Raw genomic sequence first — 20,022 nt, 5'->3', positions numbered from 1 at the left:
TTACCCCCATAAGAACTTACTGTCAGGAGGGAGGGCAGGACTGTGAATTCAGTCTCAGAAGTGGTGCATTTGAGCAAGCGTAGGGTGAACATGTGGGTCCAGGGTGGAGCATGACCCAAAGCTCCCTCTGCAAAGTGCTCCTTCCAGTCTCTCTCTCTCGGTGTGTGTGGGCAGCCTTCCCCACCCGCTGCCAGCATACGGAGCTCACAGATGGCAGCAAGTGGCCCCTCTCTGCAGGCAGCAGCGCAGAAGCTGTTTTGGTTCCCTGCCTTTGTTGCTCTTGCAAACACCCCTTCCTGGCGCAAGACCAAGCCACCCACAGCCCTGCTGCCTTCCCAGGGCCTGCGCTCTCGCGACTCGCCTTCTGGCAGGCGAGGGGGGCTGGGGTGCCAGTGGGGCAGGAACAAGAGGGGCTTTTCTGGGCGGCAACTTTATTGCTGTGCTGGGGGACTTACAGAGCAGAGGGTAGGAGCTCCGACCTTCTCAACACGCCCCCTCAAGGAAGGCAGCCAGTTGCTTTTCCTTCGCAAACATCTGCGACACGATCCAGGCACTTGATGCAAAGCGGAACTGGCTGAGAGCTGTGCACCTGTTCCCACTTGCCCTGAAGGAGTACAAAGGTGCCACCACCTCAGAAGGCAGGGGGAGAGGAATGCATGGGCCCGCCGGTCCCCATCAGCACCATGTCCCTGTCTCCTCAAGCCCTGTCAGCCGTGACGAGGGTGGGCCAGCATCACGAGGGGAGTGTGCGCTGCCATTGGCAGCAGGCCATCTTTGGCGGAGGAGTCGATGTGCCCGTGCGCAAGAGCCAGGCAGGCCCCAGGGAGGAGGCTGAAAGGCAGCCACTGAGCATCCAGCAGGTGGGGGGGGGGTGCACATGGCAGGAGGCTTAGCTGCAGAGCAACAAAAATGTCTGGTCAGTTGCCGGGGGAGAAGCTCCAGGCCTCCCCCCACGGTTTCAGAGCTCATCTAAAGCATCAAACAGCATTCAATAGAAAGCAAAGACAGAAACATCTGGAGGGCATCAAATTTGGAGAGGGGACGGTGACCTGGTTTAGAAAAAGCCCTCCAATAAAAAGGGTTTTGAAGCTACACCCCACTAAGCTCCACAGGAAAAATGAGCAGGGCAAGGAGCAAAAGATCTTTCTAGGGAAGCTAGCTCTCCAAAGGCAGGCAAAAGTCCATAGACGACGAGTGTCCAATGATGCGCTTTTGGGAGGGACGTGTTCCCTCAGAGGAGGTCTCCGGGGAAGCAGGGGAGCTATGATCTTGCCCCTTGGAGTGGGTAGCTGGGGGTGGGCATCCATGTGCTCTCCCAGCTGGAACTGAGCCAAGGGGGGGGGGCTTCTTCCAGCCATACAGTGGGGCTCTGAAGTCCTGACAGCCCTCAACCCATTTCATGGAACCGAAACAACAAAGACTCTGGTAACACTGTAAGAAGTCCCGGAGGATCGCAGCCCATGCAAGGAGGAGCCTCCTGGGTCTCAGAGAAGGTTCACTCCATGCTTGAGCAGCTTCTGCTTCGCCTTGCTGGCCAGGCCAAAGGCGCTGTCGTGAGGGTTGGGCATTCCTGAGTTGCGCAGAGGGGAGGCCACCTGCTGGAAGTAGGTCTCCTGGACGGCACTCCGACACGCGTACACAGCAGTAGAGGCGTTCCTGTGGGGTGCGAAAGCCATGTTTCACAGGTGTGACCAGAAGGCAGGAGAGACGCAAGCTTGACCCCGTGCCGGTGCTTCTGCTGCTGCGAACAGCGATCAAGTCTAGGGAAGAGCCTGCTGGATCAGGCCAATGCCCGCCCCCCCAGCCCAGCATCCCCACAGCAGCCAGCCAGATGCCTCTTTCTTGCAACAAGGATTCAAGCCCAGAGCCCTCTTCCCCAGCAACTGGGAGGCAGAAGCATTCCTCCTTCCAAGTGGGAGGCAGAGCAGAGCCACAGTGGCGAGGAGCCATTGGCTGCCCTTTCCTCCACGAGAGAAACCTCTCTGTGAGGAAAGCCCAAATATGCTGGGCCTTTTTAGTTTACAGGTGGTGGGAAGAGAGAGGAGATGTAGGTTCATGAGATCACATATGGTGTAGAGAAAAGGCAAGGAGGAAACTGGAAGCCAACAAGGTCATCTCTATTTTCTGGAACACACTTAAAGGACACTATTCAATTATAAGCAGATTTTCAGGGGAAACACAAAAGAGAACAGCTGTTTTTTGGTCAGCATTCTTTCAGGCAAGGAAGTTACACCTTGTCTGCTTCACTTGGGATCCCCATAGAAGCACTTTTATGCAGATTGTGTGAAGTAACTCTGCAGAGATAGACATGCGCCTGCATATGGAGACTGCTCAGTAAATGGCGGTTTTCTAGGGCTCCCCCCGGCAAGGTGGAAGCTCAGTCCAAGGACAGGCAGCCGGCATCAGCCTTTCCTAACCTGGTGCTCTGCAGGGGATGCCAGCATGGCCAATGGTCAGGGGGAGCCCCACAACAGCCGGAAGGCACTTAGAGGTCATGAGACCTCTAAGTCTCATGAATTTCTCTGGCGATTTCCAAGAGAGCCTCAGCTGGCCTTCTTGAAAGCCAGCGCAGGGTGTCGGGAGTGGCAGAGGCAAGCCTGGCCATGGCTTGGGCACATTAACAGCTGTGCTGAATGCAAGAGGAGGAGGGGCAGGGGGGTCCTCTTCAACAAGCAAATGAAAACCCCACTTTTTGCTGAAAATGCACAAACATAATGAACTGGAGCCTCAAGGAGAACTGAAAAAAGCGAGCAACTTGCTTGGTCAACGCAAGTGACGAACAAGCAGGGATTGGGCTGGTTAATGGGCATGGCTAATCTTTCAAAGCTTGCAGCTTTCAGCATAAATGTATTTGTCCTAGTTAGACCAGGGTGTGGCTTTGGTGTGCTGTTATCATGCCTTCAGCTGAGAGGAAAGGGGGGGTGAGCACATGTGCAGAGCAGCAGGTGATGAGGAATGGAAATAAGCAGCCAATGCAGCCTTGGCCCCTCGAGCCAGGAGGGAAGCTACCTCGCTCTGTCTGCTGGAACGCCACCATCTGCTTGCCAGCGTCACGGCTTGCTTCCGCCTGAGTGATCAGGGCCCAACAGCAAAACCTCCTTCCTCCCTGGCCAATTATAAGCCCTGCTGGCGCTCAGCCAACCAGCGGCTCTCACAGCCCCTGAGCAGCCGCCAGAGAAAGACGCTGCTTCTAAACCTTCCAAGGACTGCTCCTTACTCTGAGGCCCAGATCCCATTCTGGCTCCAGAGACAACTGGCAGCTCCCTCTGCATGCCCACCTGCACCCCGGGCTTATTCCTGCCCTGCGTGCTTATGAGGCTCGCAGGCAGGAGGAAAAGCCAGGTGGGAGCTTTTTCAAAGGGAGCACAGGGGCCTCCCCACCTTACCTGACCATTATTTCTGAAGCCGTGGGAAGCTGGTGGAAATTGGCATGGATCAGGCTGGCTGCCCTCAGGAAGGAACGGTCTGCGGGGCTATTAGCAGGCAGAAAGTTGGCTGCAACATGAAGGAAGGAGGAGCCAGGGGTTAGAATCTCAGGACGGCAGAGCTGGAAATCCAACCCTCGGCAATAATAATAATAATTTTTATTTATACCCCGCCCTCCCCGACCAGAGCCGGGCTCAGGGTGGCTAACACCAGTAAAATTACAGTAAAAACATAATTGGGAATCAATTTAAAATACAGGTTAAAATGCAATTTAAAATGCAGCCGCGTTTTGAAAGTAGCCCATAGATAAAAACCATAAGGGGAGGGAAACATAAGGGTCAGACTTGAGTCCAAACCAAAGGCCAAGCGGAACAGCTCTGTCTTGCAGGCCCTGAGGAAAGATGTCAAGTCCCGCAGGGCCCTAGTCTCTTGTGACAGAGCGTTCCACCAAGTCAGGGCCAGTACTGAAAAGGCCCTGGGCCCTAGTTGAGACCATTTTTGGACCTCCAAAATGTTGTCATTTGTGGACCTTAAGGTCCTCCACGGGGCATACTAGGAGAGGTGGTCTCGTAGGTACGTGGGTCCTAGGCCGCATAGGGCTAGGTGGACCACGATGCAATGTAGACCAGAAATGGGCTGAATAACAGCTTCCAGCATTCAGAGGTCTGCTGCCTCTGTCCCTTTCATACTGCCACGATAGCTGGAAGCCAAGGACCTAAGAGTCCCTAAGAGCAGCTCGACGGCTCCTGGCCGCTGACTCCCACAGAGCAGGCTCTCTCTGAGGCCCCCCTGCCCCCTCAGCACTTACTGGCCAGAACCTTCTGCACGGCGTCATAGTGCGCAAAGCCGTAGGTGACCTTGGCTGCAGAGAGGCTGTCCTTTGGGAGGGTCTCCTTCAGGTGGACCTCCAGGCCGTTCAGGGAGGCCAGGCTGCTGTGATACTGCAGGCCAAGGGAGAAAATTAGCTCACTATGCCTGGAGAAGGCACCTGCCCTGCGCACAACAGTCCCACACCAGGCCAGGGCCAGCTCACACAGGACAGCGCTTGCTGAGCCGCAGCAGGGCCACACGGTTCCCCAGCCACGTGCCCATTGGCCTCGTCTCCCCAAAACATCCTCCTGCACACCCTTGGGATCAAGGCACAGCTTGTGGCTGCCAGGACCCTGCAGAGCCCTCCTAAGAAGGCTGACCTGGGAATCCCAGAGCAGAGCGCACCCGACTGCACTTGGGCGTCTGGTGGCCACCGCTCAGTGACAGAAAGTCCCTGGGCTCCATCCCTTCTGGCCGCTCTAGAGCATCGCAGGGGTAGTGAAAGCACCTCTTCTGACCACGCTCTTTCCATTTGAGCACAGTGATAAGAAAGCCATTTCAGGAGGAAGGGAGGCTCCTACTCTGGCTAAGGACTGCAGCTCAGAACATCCCCCTGGCATGCAAAAGCTCCCAGGATCAATCCCTGGCAGCACCTCTGGGGCACGGCTGGGAATGTCCTGGCCTGAAATCCTGGCAAGGAGCTGACAGAGCAGTTGATACTGAGCTAGATGGTCCAGTGGTCTGACTAGGTGCAAGGCAGGTCCCCGTTTCCTCCCTCTCCAGCTCCACACTAGTTTGGTGCAGGCTCCTCTCATCAGCCCTGCCAGAGAACCATGGAAAATGGGACTTGCAATCCCTTGGCTTCTCCACCTCTTCCTCCCCAGGGATCCTGCAAGAGACAAGGGACCCCTGCTGGCAGGAAGGCCATGGTGCAGGCTGCCACTCCCCAGAGGCCGAGCCACTTTGCTTGGTGGCAACCAAGGCTCAAGCGGGGGACGGGGGTCCTTTGGCAGTAAGATGAACAAAGGAGTCTCTTACCACATCCTCAACAGAGGTTTTGGTGTGTGCAAAGTGCTCTTCAGCCAGGAGGGAGAGCACCAAGCCTCGAACTTGGTGGACATACAAGACCATCCTTACCGAAGTGGTGCCACCTGACCCACCAGTTGCTCCAGCAGAAATCGGGCCATCTTTGCAGCTGCCTGGGCCTCCCTGGGACCTGAGAGAAAGAGAAAGAGGGAGACTTCTCTCTCTCTCCTGTAATTCTCCAACTAAGGATCCCCCAGTAAAAGTGGCTTGCAGAAGATTTGGGGACAGACCAAAGGAAGCCCTTCTTCACACTTATGGACAGGGAAAGCCCCCTTCTACTCCCTCTGCTCCTTCGCCAGATCCAAGGACTCCAGAGTGATTCCAGAGTCACCTACGTGCTCCTTTTGTAAAGGAATGGATGTGGAACAGCCCCACTCAGGGCTTCATCAGAGAGACAGGGTCTTCCCCTCTGAATCTCTTTTCAATAGGGAAGCCCTCCAAGGGAGCTGAGGATGGGTGTGTTTGCTTTCTGCTATTTAGAGGTTTACTTACAATCAAGCAGTATAAACATTTTCTTAAATACAGTGGTGCCTCGCAAGACGAAATTAATTCGTTCCGCGAGTTTTGTCTTGCGATTTTTTTCGTCTTGCGAAGCACGGTGTCGGGAAAGTTTTGGAAAAGCTTCAAAAATCACCAAAGTCTTAAAAAACCTCAAAAAGGCTACCACACCGCGTTCTATGAGTTGCTCCTCGAAGTCAAGTCGCAACTGTATTAACGGTGTTAAGAAAAAGGAAACAAACTTGCAAGACATTTTCGTCTTGCAAAGCAAGCCCATAGGGAAATTCGTCTTGCGAAGCAGCTCAAAAAACAAAAAACCCTTTCGTCTAGCGAGTTTTTTGTCTTGCGAGGCATTCATCTTGCGAGGTACCACTGTAAATAAGTTAGGACCTGCAGGGCAGCCCTAGTTTAGCAAGGAAAACTTAACTTGCAAAAAATACCCTGCCTTTACTCACAGCCCCAGTGATGGATACTGTTGGGGTTTTTTGCAAAAAAAGATGGAAGTGTGTTAAACACAAATGCTTCCCTGTCGGCTTCCCTGTCTGACAGATCACACATAGCAGATCCAGGGTGCAAAGGAGGAACATATGCAGAGTCTGAAAGGAGGAACCAAAGCCAGGGCTGGCGAGAGGTCCTTGGCGGGGCTGCTGCTCCTGTCTTACCTGATCATCCACTCCACAGGGAAGTCCCGGAGGGCAGCTGCTTCATCATCCAAAAGGTAAACGGGGGTGATCCGGACCCCTGGAGGTAAAGGGGGCTCTGCAAAAGGGGTCAGAGCGCTTCTTAGGGAAAGGAAGAATGAGTCTTGGGTAGACTGTTTGGACCTATAAAGCGCAGCCCCAGTGCAAAGGGTACCTTCTGGGAACTTCCGGGGTGGCACCATTGGCAATGGCGGATTCCCTCTGAACCGGAGGGACCAGCTCCGCGCGAAACGGGTCTTTTCCGCTGCAGCGAAGCGGGGACCCTTTCAGAAATCACAGGCGGATGAAGCCTGTGACCGTGGGACTCGGCGGGCACCCTTAGCGCCCCCCCAACCCGCAAAGGAACCTACAAACGGGCTCCGAAGCGAAGAGGGGGAAGTGGCGCGGTGCTGTGAGTCAACTGCTATTTCCGTGGAGCGAAGCCACACAGCCGTTGCCGGAGAGCGCTGCCTTTTTCCTGGGAAAATTTGGCATCTAAAGTAATCACCCGTGAGTACTCAAACATTGAACAATTGGACTTCAAATAAGAACTGGCGATTAGAAAGGAATTGGACTTTAAAATTTACCTTAATTTGGTACTGAAACGGGAAGGTCTAAACAGGAAGTCAGCCTTCCGTTTCCTTGTAGTCAGAAGAAAGCAAAGACAACGTAAACTAGAGCTTAGAAAATTACTTTTAAAGGATTGGTTTTCACCATCTAAAAGCATTGAACCCCCCTTCGGTAGCAGGAGAAGAAGGGGGATCTTTTTTGGACTGTTTAAACCTGCAGAAGTGAGTTTAAAATAAAGTAACTTTCCACCGTCCAGACCCTGGAGCGGGGTGTCAGAATTGACGTTTTGAAGCTCATTGACCAGAGACAAATGTTTTTGACAGATAGTTAAAAGAAGAGTAACATTGTGATTCCACTGTTTCCTTTCGCATTTTAAAGGAACAAATATTGACAAAATATCTTTAAAAAAAGAAACTTTGCTGCTATTGTTCTTAACAGAAAGAACAACCAGAAGTTTCCCCCTAGAGGGGGACTGTGAAACTGTAACCAATTCTAGGGAGCTTGCAGCTGCCAGATTACAACCGTGGGAAAGGACTTGTGACCTTGCAGGACAATGTTTTCAGAAGCACTGTTGGGTGCTTTCTATAAAATAAATGCCCTATTGGATCAGTTAAGTCAGAAGACGGATTTGATGACTAATGCGGCCAGAACATTTGAACAGGTAGTGGGAAATTATATGGAGCCCACCCAGGAACTTAAACAGGAGTGTGTCCTGACAGAGCAGATGATAGAAGAGGATGTTGCAGAATCTTGGGCGCCAGAGATGGAGGGACTTTTGGCCCAGCAGGAAAATGAGCTTTTGGATTTGACAAATGAACTTGGAAAAAACCAGATTTGGAAAGACAAAGTTTGGATTGATTTGGAAATGGGGGGTTGGACTGACCCCCCTATGCAGGGATGTTTGGACTTTCCGAGTCTGGCAATGGGCCGTCAGAGGTTTGGAGCTGTTGGGACTTCCAATTTTGGAGGGAATTTGAAACATGTCTTAAAATACCACATGGAGTCTAGTCTGGACTATGGGAAAGGGGCTGATTTGTTGAAAAGGGTCAAAAACCCTACCAAGCTGGAGTTCCCACGAGTGAAAGGAAAATATGAAGAAGAGCTGCGGAAGGGACATGGAAGAGATTTGAAGGCCTCGGATATAAGATCACCAGGTTAATGTGCCAGATGAATGGGATAAAAAGGACTGACAATCCCGGGACCGGGGGGAGGGGATGCTGGAAGAAGATTGGATTGTTTTTATTCTCTTTTTTATCATTAGAAATGTTTTATGAACGTTGGAAAAATGTTGAAATGAAATTACTTGGCTCTCGTAAAAATGTTTAAAGAATTAGGTAAAAAGGTAATGGTTATGAGAAGCTGGTAAAAATAAGATTTAAGTCTTAAGTTTTAAGGTTTTTTATAAGATAAGATGAAAATAGAGTAAGGTAATGTAATGACAGAATATTATGAATTATGGAAAGGATTAGCTGTGACAATTATTAATCAAGATACAAGAGATGGGAGGAGGAGGAGGTGGTCATGGAAAGAAGGTAATGAAAGTGGAGAATTTGAAAATGATGGTTTTATTTTTTCTTTTTCTGTTTTTGTCTTTTTTCTTTGTAATTTAAAAAAATATATTTTTTCAATAAATATCATTTAAAAAAACAAAAACAAAGGGTACCTTCTGATAACCATGACGTTGGAGCATCGAAGGGCTTGCACACAATTACATACTGAAAAAATGGATTCAATGATGAAATCAGGCAGATTCTATGGTAAGGCGAGTCAAAAGGTTTATGGGAAAGCAGTTCTAGGGAATTATATCCTTGAATGCAGGTTATACGACAATATTAGGGGCTGTTATTTTGATCCTCTTTTAAAGAAAATGAAATTTGGGGTGCTAAAAGGAAGCTGGGTCTCCTGCTCAGGCCACTGTTGTCTCCTTGGCAGGAAAGGCTGCTATGCATAGCAGGAAAGCATGTAGCCGCCACTGCCGCAAACTGCCCTGGAGAACGGAAAACATGAGAGACGCATACAGTTTTATACTGTATTGTTTTAATTAGTGTTTTTATAGTTGTTTTGATTTTGTGTGGAGTGCCCTACCTGGGTGGATGGAGCAGCCAAGTAATTTCGTTGTCCCCGAGAGGGGGCAATGACAATAAAGATATTATTATTATTATTATTATTATTATTATTATTATTATTATTATTATTATTAGAGTAAAGTGTATTATGAGACAAATGTTTTTAATACATTTTATGCTTTACTATGAATCTGTTTCAAAATTATTATTCCTAATCACCAATTTTACTAATTACTAATTTTAAGTAATAATAATAACAATAATAATAATTTATTATTTATACCCCGCCCATCTGGCTGGGCCTCCCCAGCCACTCTGGGCGGCTTCCATAAAAACCGAAAATACAGTAAAATATCACACGTTAAAAACTTCCCTGAACAGGGCTGCCTTAAGATGTCTTCTGAATGTCAGGTAGTTGTTTATCGCTTTGACATCTGCTGGAAGGGCATGCCACAGGGCGGGCGCCACTACCGAGAAGGCCCTCTGCCTGGTTCCCTGTAACTTGGCTTCTCGCAGCGAGAGAACCGCCAGAAGGCCCTCGACGCTGGACCTCAGTGTCTGGGCAGAACGATGGGGGTGGAGACGCTCCTTCAGGTATACTGGACCGAGGCCATTTAGGGCTTTAAAGGTCAGCACCAACACTTTGAATTGTGCTCGGAAACGTACTGGGAGCCAATGTAGGTCTTTCAAGACCAGTGTTATATGGTCCCGGCGGCCGCCCCCAGTCACCAGTCTAGCTGCCGCATTCTGGATTAGTTGTAGTTTCCGAGTCACCTTCAAAGGTAGCCCCACGTAGAGCGCATTGCAGTAGTCCAAGCGGGAGATAACCAGAGCATGCACCACTCTGGCGAGACAGTCCGCAGGCAGATAGGGTCTCAGCCTACGTACCAGATGGAGCTGGTAAACAGCTGCCCTGGACACAGATTTGACCTGTGCCTCCATGGACAGCTGTGAGTCCAAAATGACTCCCAGGCTGCGCACCTGGTCCTTCAGGGGCACAGTTACCCCATTCAGGACCAGGGAATCCTCCACACCTGCCCGCCTCCTGTCCCCCAAAAACAGTACTTCTGTCTTGTCAGGATTCAACCTCAATCTGTTAGCCGCCATCCATCTTCCAACCGCCTCCAGACACTCACGCAGGACCTTCACCGCCTTCACTGGTTCTGATTTAAAAGAGAGGTAGAGCTGGGTATCATCCGCATACTGATGAACACCCAGCCCAAACCTCCTGATGATCTCTCCCAGCGGCTGCATGTAAATGTTGAAAAGCATGGGGGAGAGGACAGAACCCTGAGGCACCCCACAAGTGAGAGCCCAGGGGTCTGAACACTCATCCCCCCCCCACCACTTTCTGAACACGGCCCAGGAGGAAGGAGCGGAACCACTGTATGACAGTGCCCCCAGCTCCCAGCCCCTCTAGACGGTCCAGAAGGATGTTATGGTCGATGGTGTCAAAGGCCGCTGAGAGATCCAGCAGAACTAGGAAACAGCTCTCACCTTTGTCCCTAGCCCGCCGGAGATCATCAACCAGTGCGACCAAGGCAGTTTCAGTCCCATGATGAGGCCTGAATCCCGACTGGAAGGGATCCAAATGGTCCGCTTCTTCCAGGCGTGCCTGGAGTTGTTCGGCAACCGCTCACTCAATCACCTTGCCCAGGAATGGAAGATTTGAGACTGGGCGATAGTTGGCCATCGTGGCCGCAGCTAAAGATGTTTTTTTAAGAAGCGGTTTGATAACCGCCTCTTTCAGCGGGTCTGGGAAGGCTCCCTCACGGAGGGAAGCATTCACCACCCCACAAAGCCCATCGCCCAGCCCTTCCCGGCTAGCTTTTATAAGCCAGGATGGGCAAGGATCCAGGAGACAGGTGGTTGGTTTCACTCGTCCAAGCAGCCTGTCCACATCCTCGGAGGTAACAGACTGGAATTGATCCCACCCAACTTGACTAGACAGAACTCTAGCACTCTCCCGCCCCGGTCCTGCTCCCACGGTGGAGTCTACTTCCTCCCGAATCTGAGCGATTTTATCTGCAAAAAACTTTGCAAAATCATTGCAGGAGAACATGTGGCCCGTACTGGGCCCCGATGTTGCAGGTGGTTCCGCTAAATTGTGAACCACCTGAAAAAGTCTCCTGCTGCTGTTTTCTGCAGATGCAATAGAGGCGGTGAAGAAATTCTTCTTCGCCGTCGCTATCGCCACTTGGTAGGCTCGACGTTGAGCTCTAACCTGTGTCCGGTCAGATTCTGAATGAGTTATCCGCCACCGGCGCTCTAGCCGTCTCAACGATTGTTTCATTGCCCTCAGATCCGTGGAAAACCATGGGGCTGTCCGGGCTCCATGCAATCAGAGAGGGCGCTTCGGAGCCAAACAGTCAATAGCCCTAGTTAACTCCACATTCCAGCGGGCCACCAGGGAATCAGCTGAAAGGCCATCAACATGGGATAAAGCATCCCCTACCACTCTCTGGAAACCATTTGGATCCATTAAGTGGCGGGGGCGGACCATCCGAATTGGTCCCACCTCCCTGCAGAGGGGATGGGTCGCAGAGAAGTCCAGTTGCACCAGGAAGTGATCTGACCATGGCACTTCTTTCGTTTCGCTTTTACTTAGTGTCAGATCACCAACATCCATAGAGGTAAACACCAGGTCCAAGGCATGTCCGCGGCTGTGGGTTGGGCCAAACTTATTCAGGGACAGCCCCATGGAGGCCATGCTTTCCACGAAGTCCCGAGCGGCCCCTTGTAAGGTCGTGTCGGCATGGATGTTAAAATCCCCTAGGACGACCAAACTAGGTGTCTCCAGGAGAACATCCGCCACGACCTGAAGCAGCTCGGGCAGGGAATCCTTGGTGCAGCTGGGAGGTCGGTACACCAAAAGGAATCCTGTACTGCCCCCTATTGCCCAACTTCCAGAACATGCACTCAGAAAACTGGGTCTTCCCAATAGGACGCCTGGTGCAAACTAATGACTTCCTAAAAATCACTGCAACCCCCCCTCCCCGCCCACATGACCTGGGTTGCTGTGCGTAAGAGAAACCTGGTGGACAAGCAGCGGCAAGGACAGGCCCATCTGCTTCATCCAACCAAGTCTCTGTCACACATGCCAGGTCAAGTCCTCCATCCATGATCATGTCATGGATGGCAGCGGTCTTATGAATCATTGACCTGGCATTGCACAGCAGCACTATTTTCTTTCTTTTTCAATATAAGTTTATTTAAATTTTGTTTTCTGGCTTAAATTTTGTCACCTTCCTTTGTGCTGCTATGGTCCAAAGATTACTGCAATAAAAGTTATTCTGTTCTACAAAGTGATCATTTTGTCTGTCTCCAATATGAACCAGCCCAGACCCTGCACTCCTCTTCATCAGAGAAGCCTCACCAGGCAAGTGAAGGGTGACCAGGGCCTTTTCAGTGGTGGCCCCATTTATGAAATGCTCTTCCCAGGGAAACCTGCTTGGCGCCATCATCACCATCAGGCTTTAGGTGCCAAGCTAAGATGAGACCATTTTTTTTACTCAGGCCTTCAGTAATTCAGTCGCCCCGTGAGGCACTGCTCATCTTTTAGCAGAGCTGGGTAAATGGTAACCCAATTAATATGTTACTGGGTGCACATTTAATGCATTTTCGCATTTATTGTTTTAAATTTTCTGAATTTAATTGTTTTATGCATGGTATTTTATCTTGTTGAGTCACTTTATTAATATTTATTTATATACATATTTATAGACTATTTCATAAAATAACACTGTAAAAGCATACAAAAAGTTAAAAATGGACATCAAGTAGCCGTTGTGGAAATATGTGTTAATTGCTGGCATAAGCTTACCAGAATAGAAAAGTTTTCAGCAGGTGTTTAAAAGTGGCACCAAAGGTGCCTGCTGAAATTCTAGTGGCAGAGAGTCTGGGCCAATGGCACTAAAGGATCCGTTTCTGGTTGCGATCCAGTGAGCCTTGCCAACTGGGGGAACAATCAACAATGCTCCTGCAGATGAGATGCTTTCTTTTCTAAGCAGATCCCACAAAGAGTAGAAAGCTGTTCTCTCAGGGGCTGGAGAGCAATGCTTCCTTGCTGTTCCATAGGATCATTTACCCGCATAATGCAAAACAGCCTGCCAGGGAATGGAGTTGAGCTCACCTGAAATGCCTTTCTTGGAATCACTACCCTACGTTAAACAGCCTCCAGACTGTGTGAACAAGGCAGGGCCTTGTGAAAACCACAAACTCTGGGGAGAGGGTAGGGTGAGCAGCATGGAGGTCTAGGAGCCAGCCATGTGTCAAGACCTCAATGGAAGCGGAGGGGTGAGAATGCAAAGGTCTCCAGGACTGGGAAGAACTGGGATGAGGGAAGCTCTCCGAGTAGCGCCAAGGAATCTGCAAGATGGGAGGAGGCGCAATGCCTGCTGCCTAAAGATGCAGCCCTCTCCGAACCCCCCCCCCCCACCTGAGCACCCTTTGGATGTTGGCCAGCCTTGGCAGGAGTCTGTTCTGCAATGGGTTGTAGGCATCAGAGCTCAGCCTCTGAGCACAGGTGGGGCCCATTTCCCCCTTGCTGTATTGTACCTCCAGCTTCTACACTCCTAAACAGGTGGCAGGGCAGAGGAAAGGGCATGAAGGCCCAGCACCCAGAGATGCAAGAGGGCTCCGTGCGGTCTCTCATGCAAGCAGTCCCTGGCAGTCCCAGCCACCCACCAAGGCAGTCTCCCCCTCTGCCAGCCCAGCACGCCTCTCCCCTCCCTCCTGACACTTACCCTGAGTCTGCGGCACAGCCCCATTTCCCGCCTCGCCCTGAAAGGGAAGGCAGAGAGTGGCACTGGGTGAGCTTGATAATAAAACAGCCAAGGCAGATGCCGGCAAGCATTCCGGACTGCAGATAAGGGCAGAAGAAAAGCCTGCTGGATCAGGCCAAAGGAGGCCCATCTAGTTCTCAGAGTGGCTAGCCAGATGCCTGTGGCAAGCCGCAAACCAGGAAGCAGGACCTGAGCACAAGAGCAACTCTACCCTCCTGTGGTTTCCAGCAAATGGAATTCACCTCCAACTGTGCAGGCTGAGCAATGTGGCTGGGAGCCATTGATAGCCCTTTCCTCCTCCTCCTCCTCCTCCATGAACTTGTCTGATTCTCTTTTAAAGCCATCCCAGTTGGTGGCCATTCCTGCCTCCTGATGGAGCAAATTCCACAGTCCTGTATCTTCCAACATTCAGCTTCACTGAACGTCCACAAGTTCTAGTGCTATGAGAGAAAGAGGAGTTGACTTCATCCACTTTCTCCATACTAGGCATCATTTTATAAACTTCTGTCAGGTCACCTCTTCCTCGCCTTTTCTCTAAACAAAAAAGTCCCAAACGTGGCAACCTTTCCTCAGTGGGGGTTCCTTCGCCACCCTTTTCTGAACCTCCTCCAACTCCACAATATCGTTTTTGAGGGGAGGCGATCAAAACTGCACAGTCCTTCAAATGTGGCTGCACCATAGATTGGGGTGATGGCATTACACTGGCAGTTTTATTCTCAATTCCTTTTGTAAGATTTTTACTTAGAAAGTGTCTTCTGCTTCCGGGAAGAGTTTGGAGCTGTGGTTGCCTCGAGAGAAAACCTGGACATTTGAGGCAGGTGGTGGGTAAGGAGTGGCCATGAGAGGTTAGAAAGATATAGTGAAGCCTTTTTAGACTTTCTTCAGCAATCATGAGAACCAGAAACCTGACTTTTAACATTAGCTTTCAGATTCCACCCTTGTACAGTAAGGAACCCATGCAACATGTTTTTCTCAGGTGCTGCGCCAGCACCGAACCACCCTTCTCCCTCCCTTGGCTGAGCTGAAGCTCACCTCTGAGGCTACGTCCACCTCCTGCAGCAGAACTCGGGCAGTGAGGTCTGGTGGCAGCTGAGTGCTGACAACCCTGGGCGGGGATGGGGAAAGGAGAGATGGCAAGTATTAACACGAATGTCCCACTGGTTTCCTGAGGTTGGATGCTGTGTTCCCTCCTGGCTCTCAGCTGAGCACGGTGACCTAGGGAGAGCTGCAAATGCTGCTCAGAAACATTCAGACAGTCGTGGCTTGATTTACCCAGAGTGGGCTGTGTGGCCCAATCCTTCCCAGGGTCCAGCCACAAGACAGATCCCTGCATGCAGGGCAAGTCCTTTGGTCACCCTGTCAATCTCATTTAACCTGGAGCAAGTCAGGTCCGTAGTCCATTCAGCTGTGCACTGTCTTTTCCAGCCCACCTTGGAGATGCCAATAGGGACTGAACTGGGGACCTTCTACATGCAGAGCAGGTGCTCCAGCACTGAGCTACACCAGCCTTTCTCCAGTGGGGAGAGTGCAGGAGAGTCCACACAACAAGTCATGATACTCACAGCCCCTGGTAAGAAATGCATCCCGCCCGGACATGGAGGGTGCGCTGGCAGGTCTGCAGGATGAGAGCCGCTTTCAGCAGGAGCAAAGGCTCCACCTGGAGAGAGAGAGCACAAAGGAGGCTGTCAGGGCTTCCTGACACCCTGTGGGGAGGGGAGAAGCCCCAAAGAAGCAGCAAGGTCTGCAGGGAGTTACTTTGGTTTTGTCCAAGGCCCAGAGGGAGTTGAAGATCCGGTGTAGGTCAGTGGTGTTTTGCTGCAGGTGCTCCACGTAGCGATCCCATGCCTGGTCCAGCTCCTCCTGGGCACGTTCCTGGGAAAGGACACAAGAGGCCATGTCAGCGGAGAGTTTATCCCTGGTGGGCGAGTTACAGGCTGCTTGTGGGCTGCAGGAAACTGTCCAACAGAAGCCAGGGCAGCAAAAAGGAAGAGAAGAGGTCCCTAAGATTCCAGAGGACTCAAGATTTCAGTCCGGGAAGCAGATCTGCACATCAGGACTCCGTTCTGGAGGACAAATAAAAGGAGCAGTCAAGGTGGAAATGTGCCCAGGCCCTTGCAAAGGGCTTTCCCCCCACGGCCAGCCTCTGAGCATCTTGGATTTGGGGGGTAGGAAGGAGAGGTGGGTCTGGATTGCCTTGAGAGACCCACATAACTTTCAAGTCACACAAAAGCCTTTGCTTAGAGAAGCCCACCTGTGAGGGAAGGGTGCAGCAGGCTGCAGAAGCCCCTCTGCAGGGCAAGGAGGCTGCAGAGAGCAGGCCAGCCTGAAGGTCAGCCAAGGCAAGACTAAGAGGTGTGGCTCAAGGCTGATGTGAGGGTCAGAACACAACAGGAAACAGGAGGAAATGGCTGGGAGTCAAGGCAGCATCTGCTCAGCAAGGCCCAGCCGCCCCCTTGGACCAGCAATCACCATGTAAGCCTGGCGAACAGGCCCATTGTAGAAGCAGAAGAGTCCCATCAGCTGCTCCAGGAACCGCCTGCAGCTGTTGTCAGGGAGGTCAGTAGTGCAGCCCAGCACCTGCAGCAGAGAGGAGGGAGGGAGACTCTTGGTGAGTCACATGGAACCAAGCCAAGCCAGGCCTATCTAATCAGGGCACTCAGATCCCCCATGACAGCCAAGAACATCCCTCTGAGAAGCCCACAAGCAAGGTGGGAGGGCAATCGGTGGCCCTCAGGAGGAAGGCTGCCTCTGAACATGGGCCTTCCATTCAGCTATCAGAGCAAAGTTCTCCCAATGTTATATAGAGGAGCACAAGAACAGAGCTGGAGAATCACCTGGATGAACATGTTGCTTACATCCCAGAAGCTCCAAGAAGCCCAGAAGCAGGGATGGCAGGCCAGTGCCCTCTCCCATGTCTGCTCCTGGCAACTGGCACTCCAAGGTAAGCTGCCTCTGTTCCATTCAGCTAGCATGGCTAGCAGCTTCTTCCCATATAAACGGTTGTCATCATGCAGCCTGCCTGCACACCCACACCCATCTTTGAAGATTTCACCAACGCCAGCTTTATTCCTTCCTCGGGCTTTATTCCCACGCCCAGAAGAGCAACAACAACCTGTGTCGCCTTGCACTGACTCACCCAGATGTAGCTTCCATCCACTTTCACAGAGAGCTTGAGCTTCCTCAACCGTATGAGGCCAGGTGGAGAGCCCGAAATCTCCTCCATGCAGCGAACCACGCCAGCTATCTGCCCACACAGAAGCTCTTGATGGTCCAGAGGAGTCTGAGAGATGTGGGGAATGAAGAGCCACAAAATGGTTATGCTATGGATTAGCCTTGTCACATCCCAGGCTATGGAGATCTGCCGAGCTTGGAGCATGAACAGCCAAAACCACCACAGAGTGACAAAAGATTGCATCAGAACAGAGCTCTACCCCCAATATTACTAGGTCCCTACCCCAAGGAGCAAATAGTACAATGTTTGCCAGCACAGAGGGATGGAGGAGAGGGCTACGGGGCCAACTGAGAACAAATAAAATTATCCACATGCAGATTTTGTGGGGAAATAAGCTAGCCCTACCTGACGGGGGTTGAAATAGCAGATCCCAGCCTGCGTAGGATCTCCTTCTTCCTTCACCTTTGAGCAGTCATAGAGGAAAAAGCAGTTCCACCTGGAAAACATCAGTGCCATGGCGTTCAGGATGCATCACCTCATGGAAGCAGTCAATATTCTCCAGAGGGCAACCTAGGTTTTCCCCAGGCAAGGGGGATCCGTATATGGTGATGTGGGGAAGCTATACAGTGGTACCTTGGGTTAAGTACTTAATTTGTTCTGGATGTCCGTTCTTAACCTGAAACTGTTCTTAACCTGAAGCACCACTTTAGCTAATGGGGCCTCCTGCTGCCGCCGTGCTGCCGGAGCACAATTTCTGTTCTCATCCTGAAGCAAAGTTCTTAACCTGAAGCACTATTTCTGGGTTAGCGGAGTCTGTAACCTGAAGCATAACCAGAAGCATATGTAACCCACTGTACTCCGTAATTCTTGAAGGCATGTTTAGAAGGGAAGAGATTCAAAGTACAGCTACTGACTTTCCAGGTGACCTTGACGCTTCTTAAGAGAAAGGTTTCAAGTGTGTCAAGAGACTCTTCACTTCCCTGCTCCTTGCATCTCAAAGGAACACACAGGGGCTGAAGAAGGCTAAAAGAAGCTGCCACAGAAACTAAGGAAGGGCACTGCCCCAGCACGAAGCAAATGAAACCAACCAGCCCACCCTTATTTAAATAAGAAGAACATAACCCAAGAGCCATGCAGTCCAGCATCCTGTTTCTTACAGTGGCTGGCCAAATGCCCCTGGGAAACCCACAAGGACAGGAGAGCAGTAGAGTCATCTCCTGCTGCCATTCCCTGCCGACATGTATTCAGGGGTATGTTCCCTCTGCTGTCAGAGATAACAAAGAATCACTGCAGCAAGTAGCTGCAAATAGCCTTCTCCTCCATGAATTTGATATTGGAGGCCATCACATCTTGTGGTAGCACACTCCACAGTTTAAGGATGCACTGTGTAAAGAAACACAGGAATTGTATCCTTCTTGAAACTCTCACTCTCATTTGCTCAACGTGGGAGTTTCAATTGTTTGTTTGTTTGTTTTTTAAAGAGAAAGATTGTAGGAAGCAGCCCCTAGGATGCTGTAATGGTACTTACCAGGCCCTGGAGGTTGGATCAGACTGCACACAGTCCGCCATTTAACTCAGATTCTCTTCACCACATCTCATTATCTTCACAAAGAGCTTCTCATCAGAAAAAGGTAGAAGAGGACTAGATTCATATTCCAGACAGTGGTTGATTGCTCCAAGAACCCATCACATACTTAGGTCCTGAGTGGGTTCTGAATAGGGATGGCCAAATCCCCGCAATGGGTGGCTGGGGGGAGGGGGCTTTCTTACAGATGCTGATGCCAACAGGTCCCCCTCAGCCTCATTTTCATGTCAAGCACATTCACCAAATATGGATGCTCAGTCAGACAGGACAAGAGAAACAACAGAGACCTTATTTAGCATCTCAGCAGCCATTTGGATGCCAGTTTGGGGACTGAAGAACGTTTTAGCTGAAGCTTCCAAACCAAGATTCTTTGAATCTCTCTCTCTCTCTCTGTGTGGAATGTCTTGTGATTCCTGCTCCAGGCGTGGCTTCCTTCACTCTAAAATTAAGAACTGGATTAACGTATGAAGTCTGCTGCCCAAGTCATGTGACCCACAGCAGCTGATAAGTGCCCAGCATCCAATTTTAACAAGAGAGCCAGGATGGTGCAGTGCTGAAAGGGGTCAGAGTAGGACTTAGGCAAGGGTGGCTAAAGATCCGACGAGGATAGCCTACCTCGCAGGTTTGTTGTGAGGTCCTGCCCCTTGAACACGGCACTGTGTCTTGAAGGAAGGGCAAGATTTTGAAAAGGAAACGAGAAGAAACCCATCTAAGAAACTGCTTGCGTGTAGTGGCCGCGCCCCAATTCCACTGGTGAGCCCAGAGAGCCCAACTCTCCACCGGGGCTCGGGCTCTCTCGGCGAGGCGCCTCTGCAGCCTGACCCGAGGTGGGGAAAAGGACAGGAACGAGGCTCCCCAGGCCGTGGGGGAGAGAGCGAGGCCCCTCTGCTCTCGGGCTCCCTCTCCGGGCCGACCCCTGGGGCTAAGGTCCGGCGAGGAGAGGGCGGCGTGTGAGGCGGCAGAACGCAGAAGCCCCCCCACCCCGCGGGGAAAGAGGCGCTCTGTCCATGCTCAGAGGCCAGGCCTGCCCACTTCCCGAACCTGAGAGACAGAGAGAAGCCGCCAAGCGGCCCCGGCCTCTTCCGGGTTCCACCGCCACGCGCTCAACGGTCACATGACCGGCCCGACCTTCACGTGACGCGCAGAGAAGGGGCGGACCGAGGCCTAGGGCGAAATGCGCAATAAACACATCCGGTTTGCGATCGAACCGGATCGGAGGAGAAAGGGAATGAACGGGCCAAAGAGAAGCGCCCTCGGAGACACTCCAAGGGCTGCCTCTGCCCGGGCTCCAACTCTGAGGCCTCCCAGCCCAATATTGTGCACCGTTTGTTGCGGAGTGGCGGTC

At 51.4% G+C, this 20,022-nt stretch overlaps 1 protein-coding gene across 3 annotated transcripts; it reads right to left on the bottom strand.

Moving 5' to 3' along the window:
• Positions 1–414: 414 nt before the first annotated feature.
• Positions 415–19,826, bottom strand: HPS4 (HPS4 biogenesis of lysosomal organelles complex 3 subunit 2). 3 transcript variants are annotated; one of them, XM_083476728.1, is made up of 14 exons: positions 19,293–19,826; positions 18,621–19,116; positions 17,498–17,588; positions 17,057–17,200; positions 16,390–16,497; positions 15,676–15,792; positions 15,483–15,577; positions 14,953–15,025; positions 13,882–13,918; positions 6,483–6,579; positions 5,275–5,452; positions 4,235–4,367; positions 3,387–3,495; positions 415–1,656 (listed from the first exon to the last, which is right to left on the bottom strand). In XM_083476728.1, the coding sequence occupies exons 2-14, from the start codon at positions 18,659–18,661 to the stop codon at positions 1,485–1,487; spliced, it is 1,395 nt and encodes a 464-aa protein (XP_083332854.1). In that variant the 5' UTR covers positions 18,662–19,116; positions 19,293–19,826; the 3' UTR covers positions 415–1,484. The 3 variants fall into 3 exon arrangements, with proteins under 3 accessions (XP_083332854.1, XP_083332855.1, XP_083332856.1); XM_083476729.1 differs by having other exon boundaries at positions 5,374–5,452; positions 19,293–19,801; XM_083476730.1 differs by lacking the exon at positions 16,390–16,497 and having other exon boundaries at positions 19,293–19,801.
• Positions 19,827–20,022: the final 196 nt, after the last annotated feature.

This window comes from Podarcis liolepis (genome assembly GCF_965112155.1).
Source record: "Podarcis liolepis genome assembly, chromosome: 15".
NCBI lineage: Eukaryota > Metazoa > Chordata > Lepidosauria > Squamata > Lacertidae > Podarcis > Podarcis liolepis.
This window is presented reverse-complemented; position numbering and strand designations above follow the sequence as displayed.

What these genes read in the sequence shown, in the direction of transcription:
- HPS4 (XM_083476728.1), bottom strand. Translation starts at nt 18,661, where the DNA reads ATGGCGGACTGTGTGCAGTCTGATCCAACCTCCAGGGCCTG. An exon ending in CTGTTCGCCAGGCTTACATG is followed by an intron (nt 15,793 to 16,389) that starts GTGATTGCTGGT and finishes GTCCTTTCCCAG; the next exon opens with GAACGTGCCCAGGAGGAGCT. An exon ending in GCTTCAGAAATAATGGTCAG is followed by an intron (nt 1,657 to 3,386) that starts GTAAGGTGGGGA and finishes CGCACCCCACAG; the next exon opens with GAACGCCTCTACTGCTGTGT.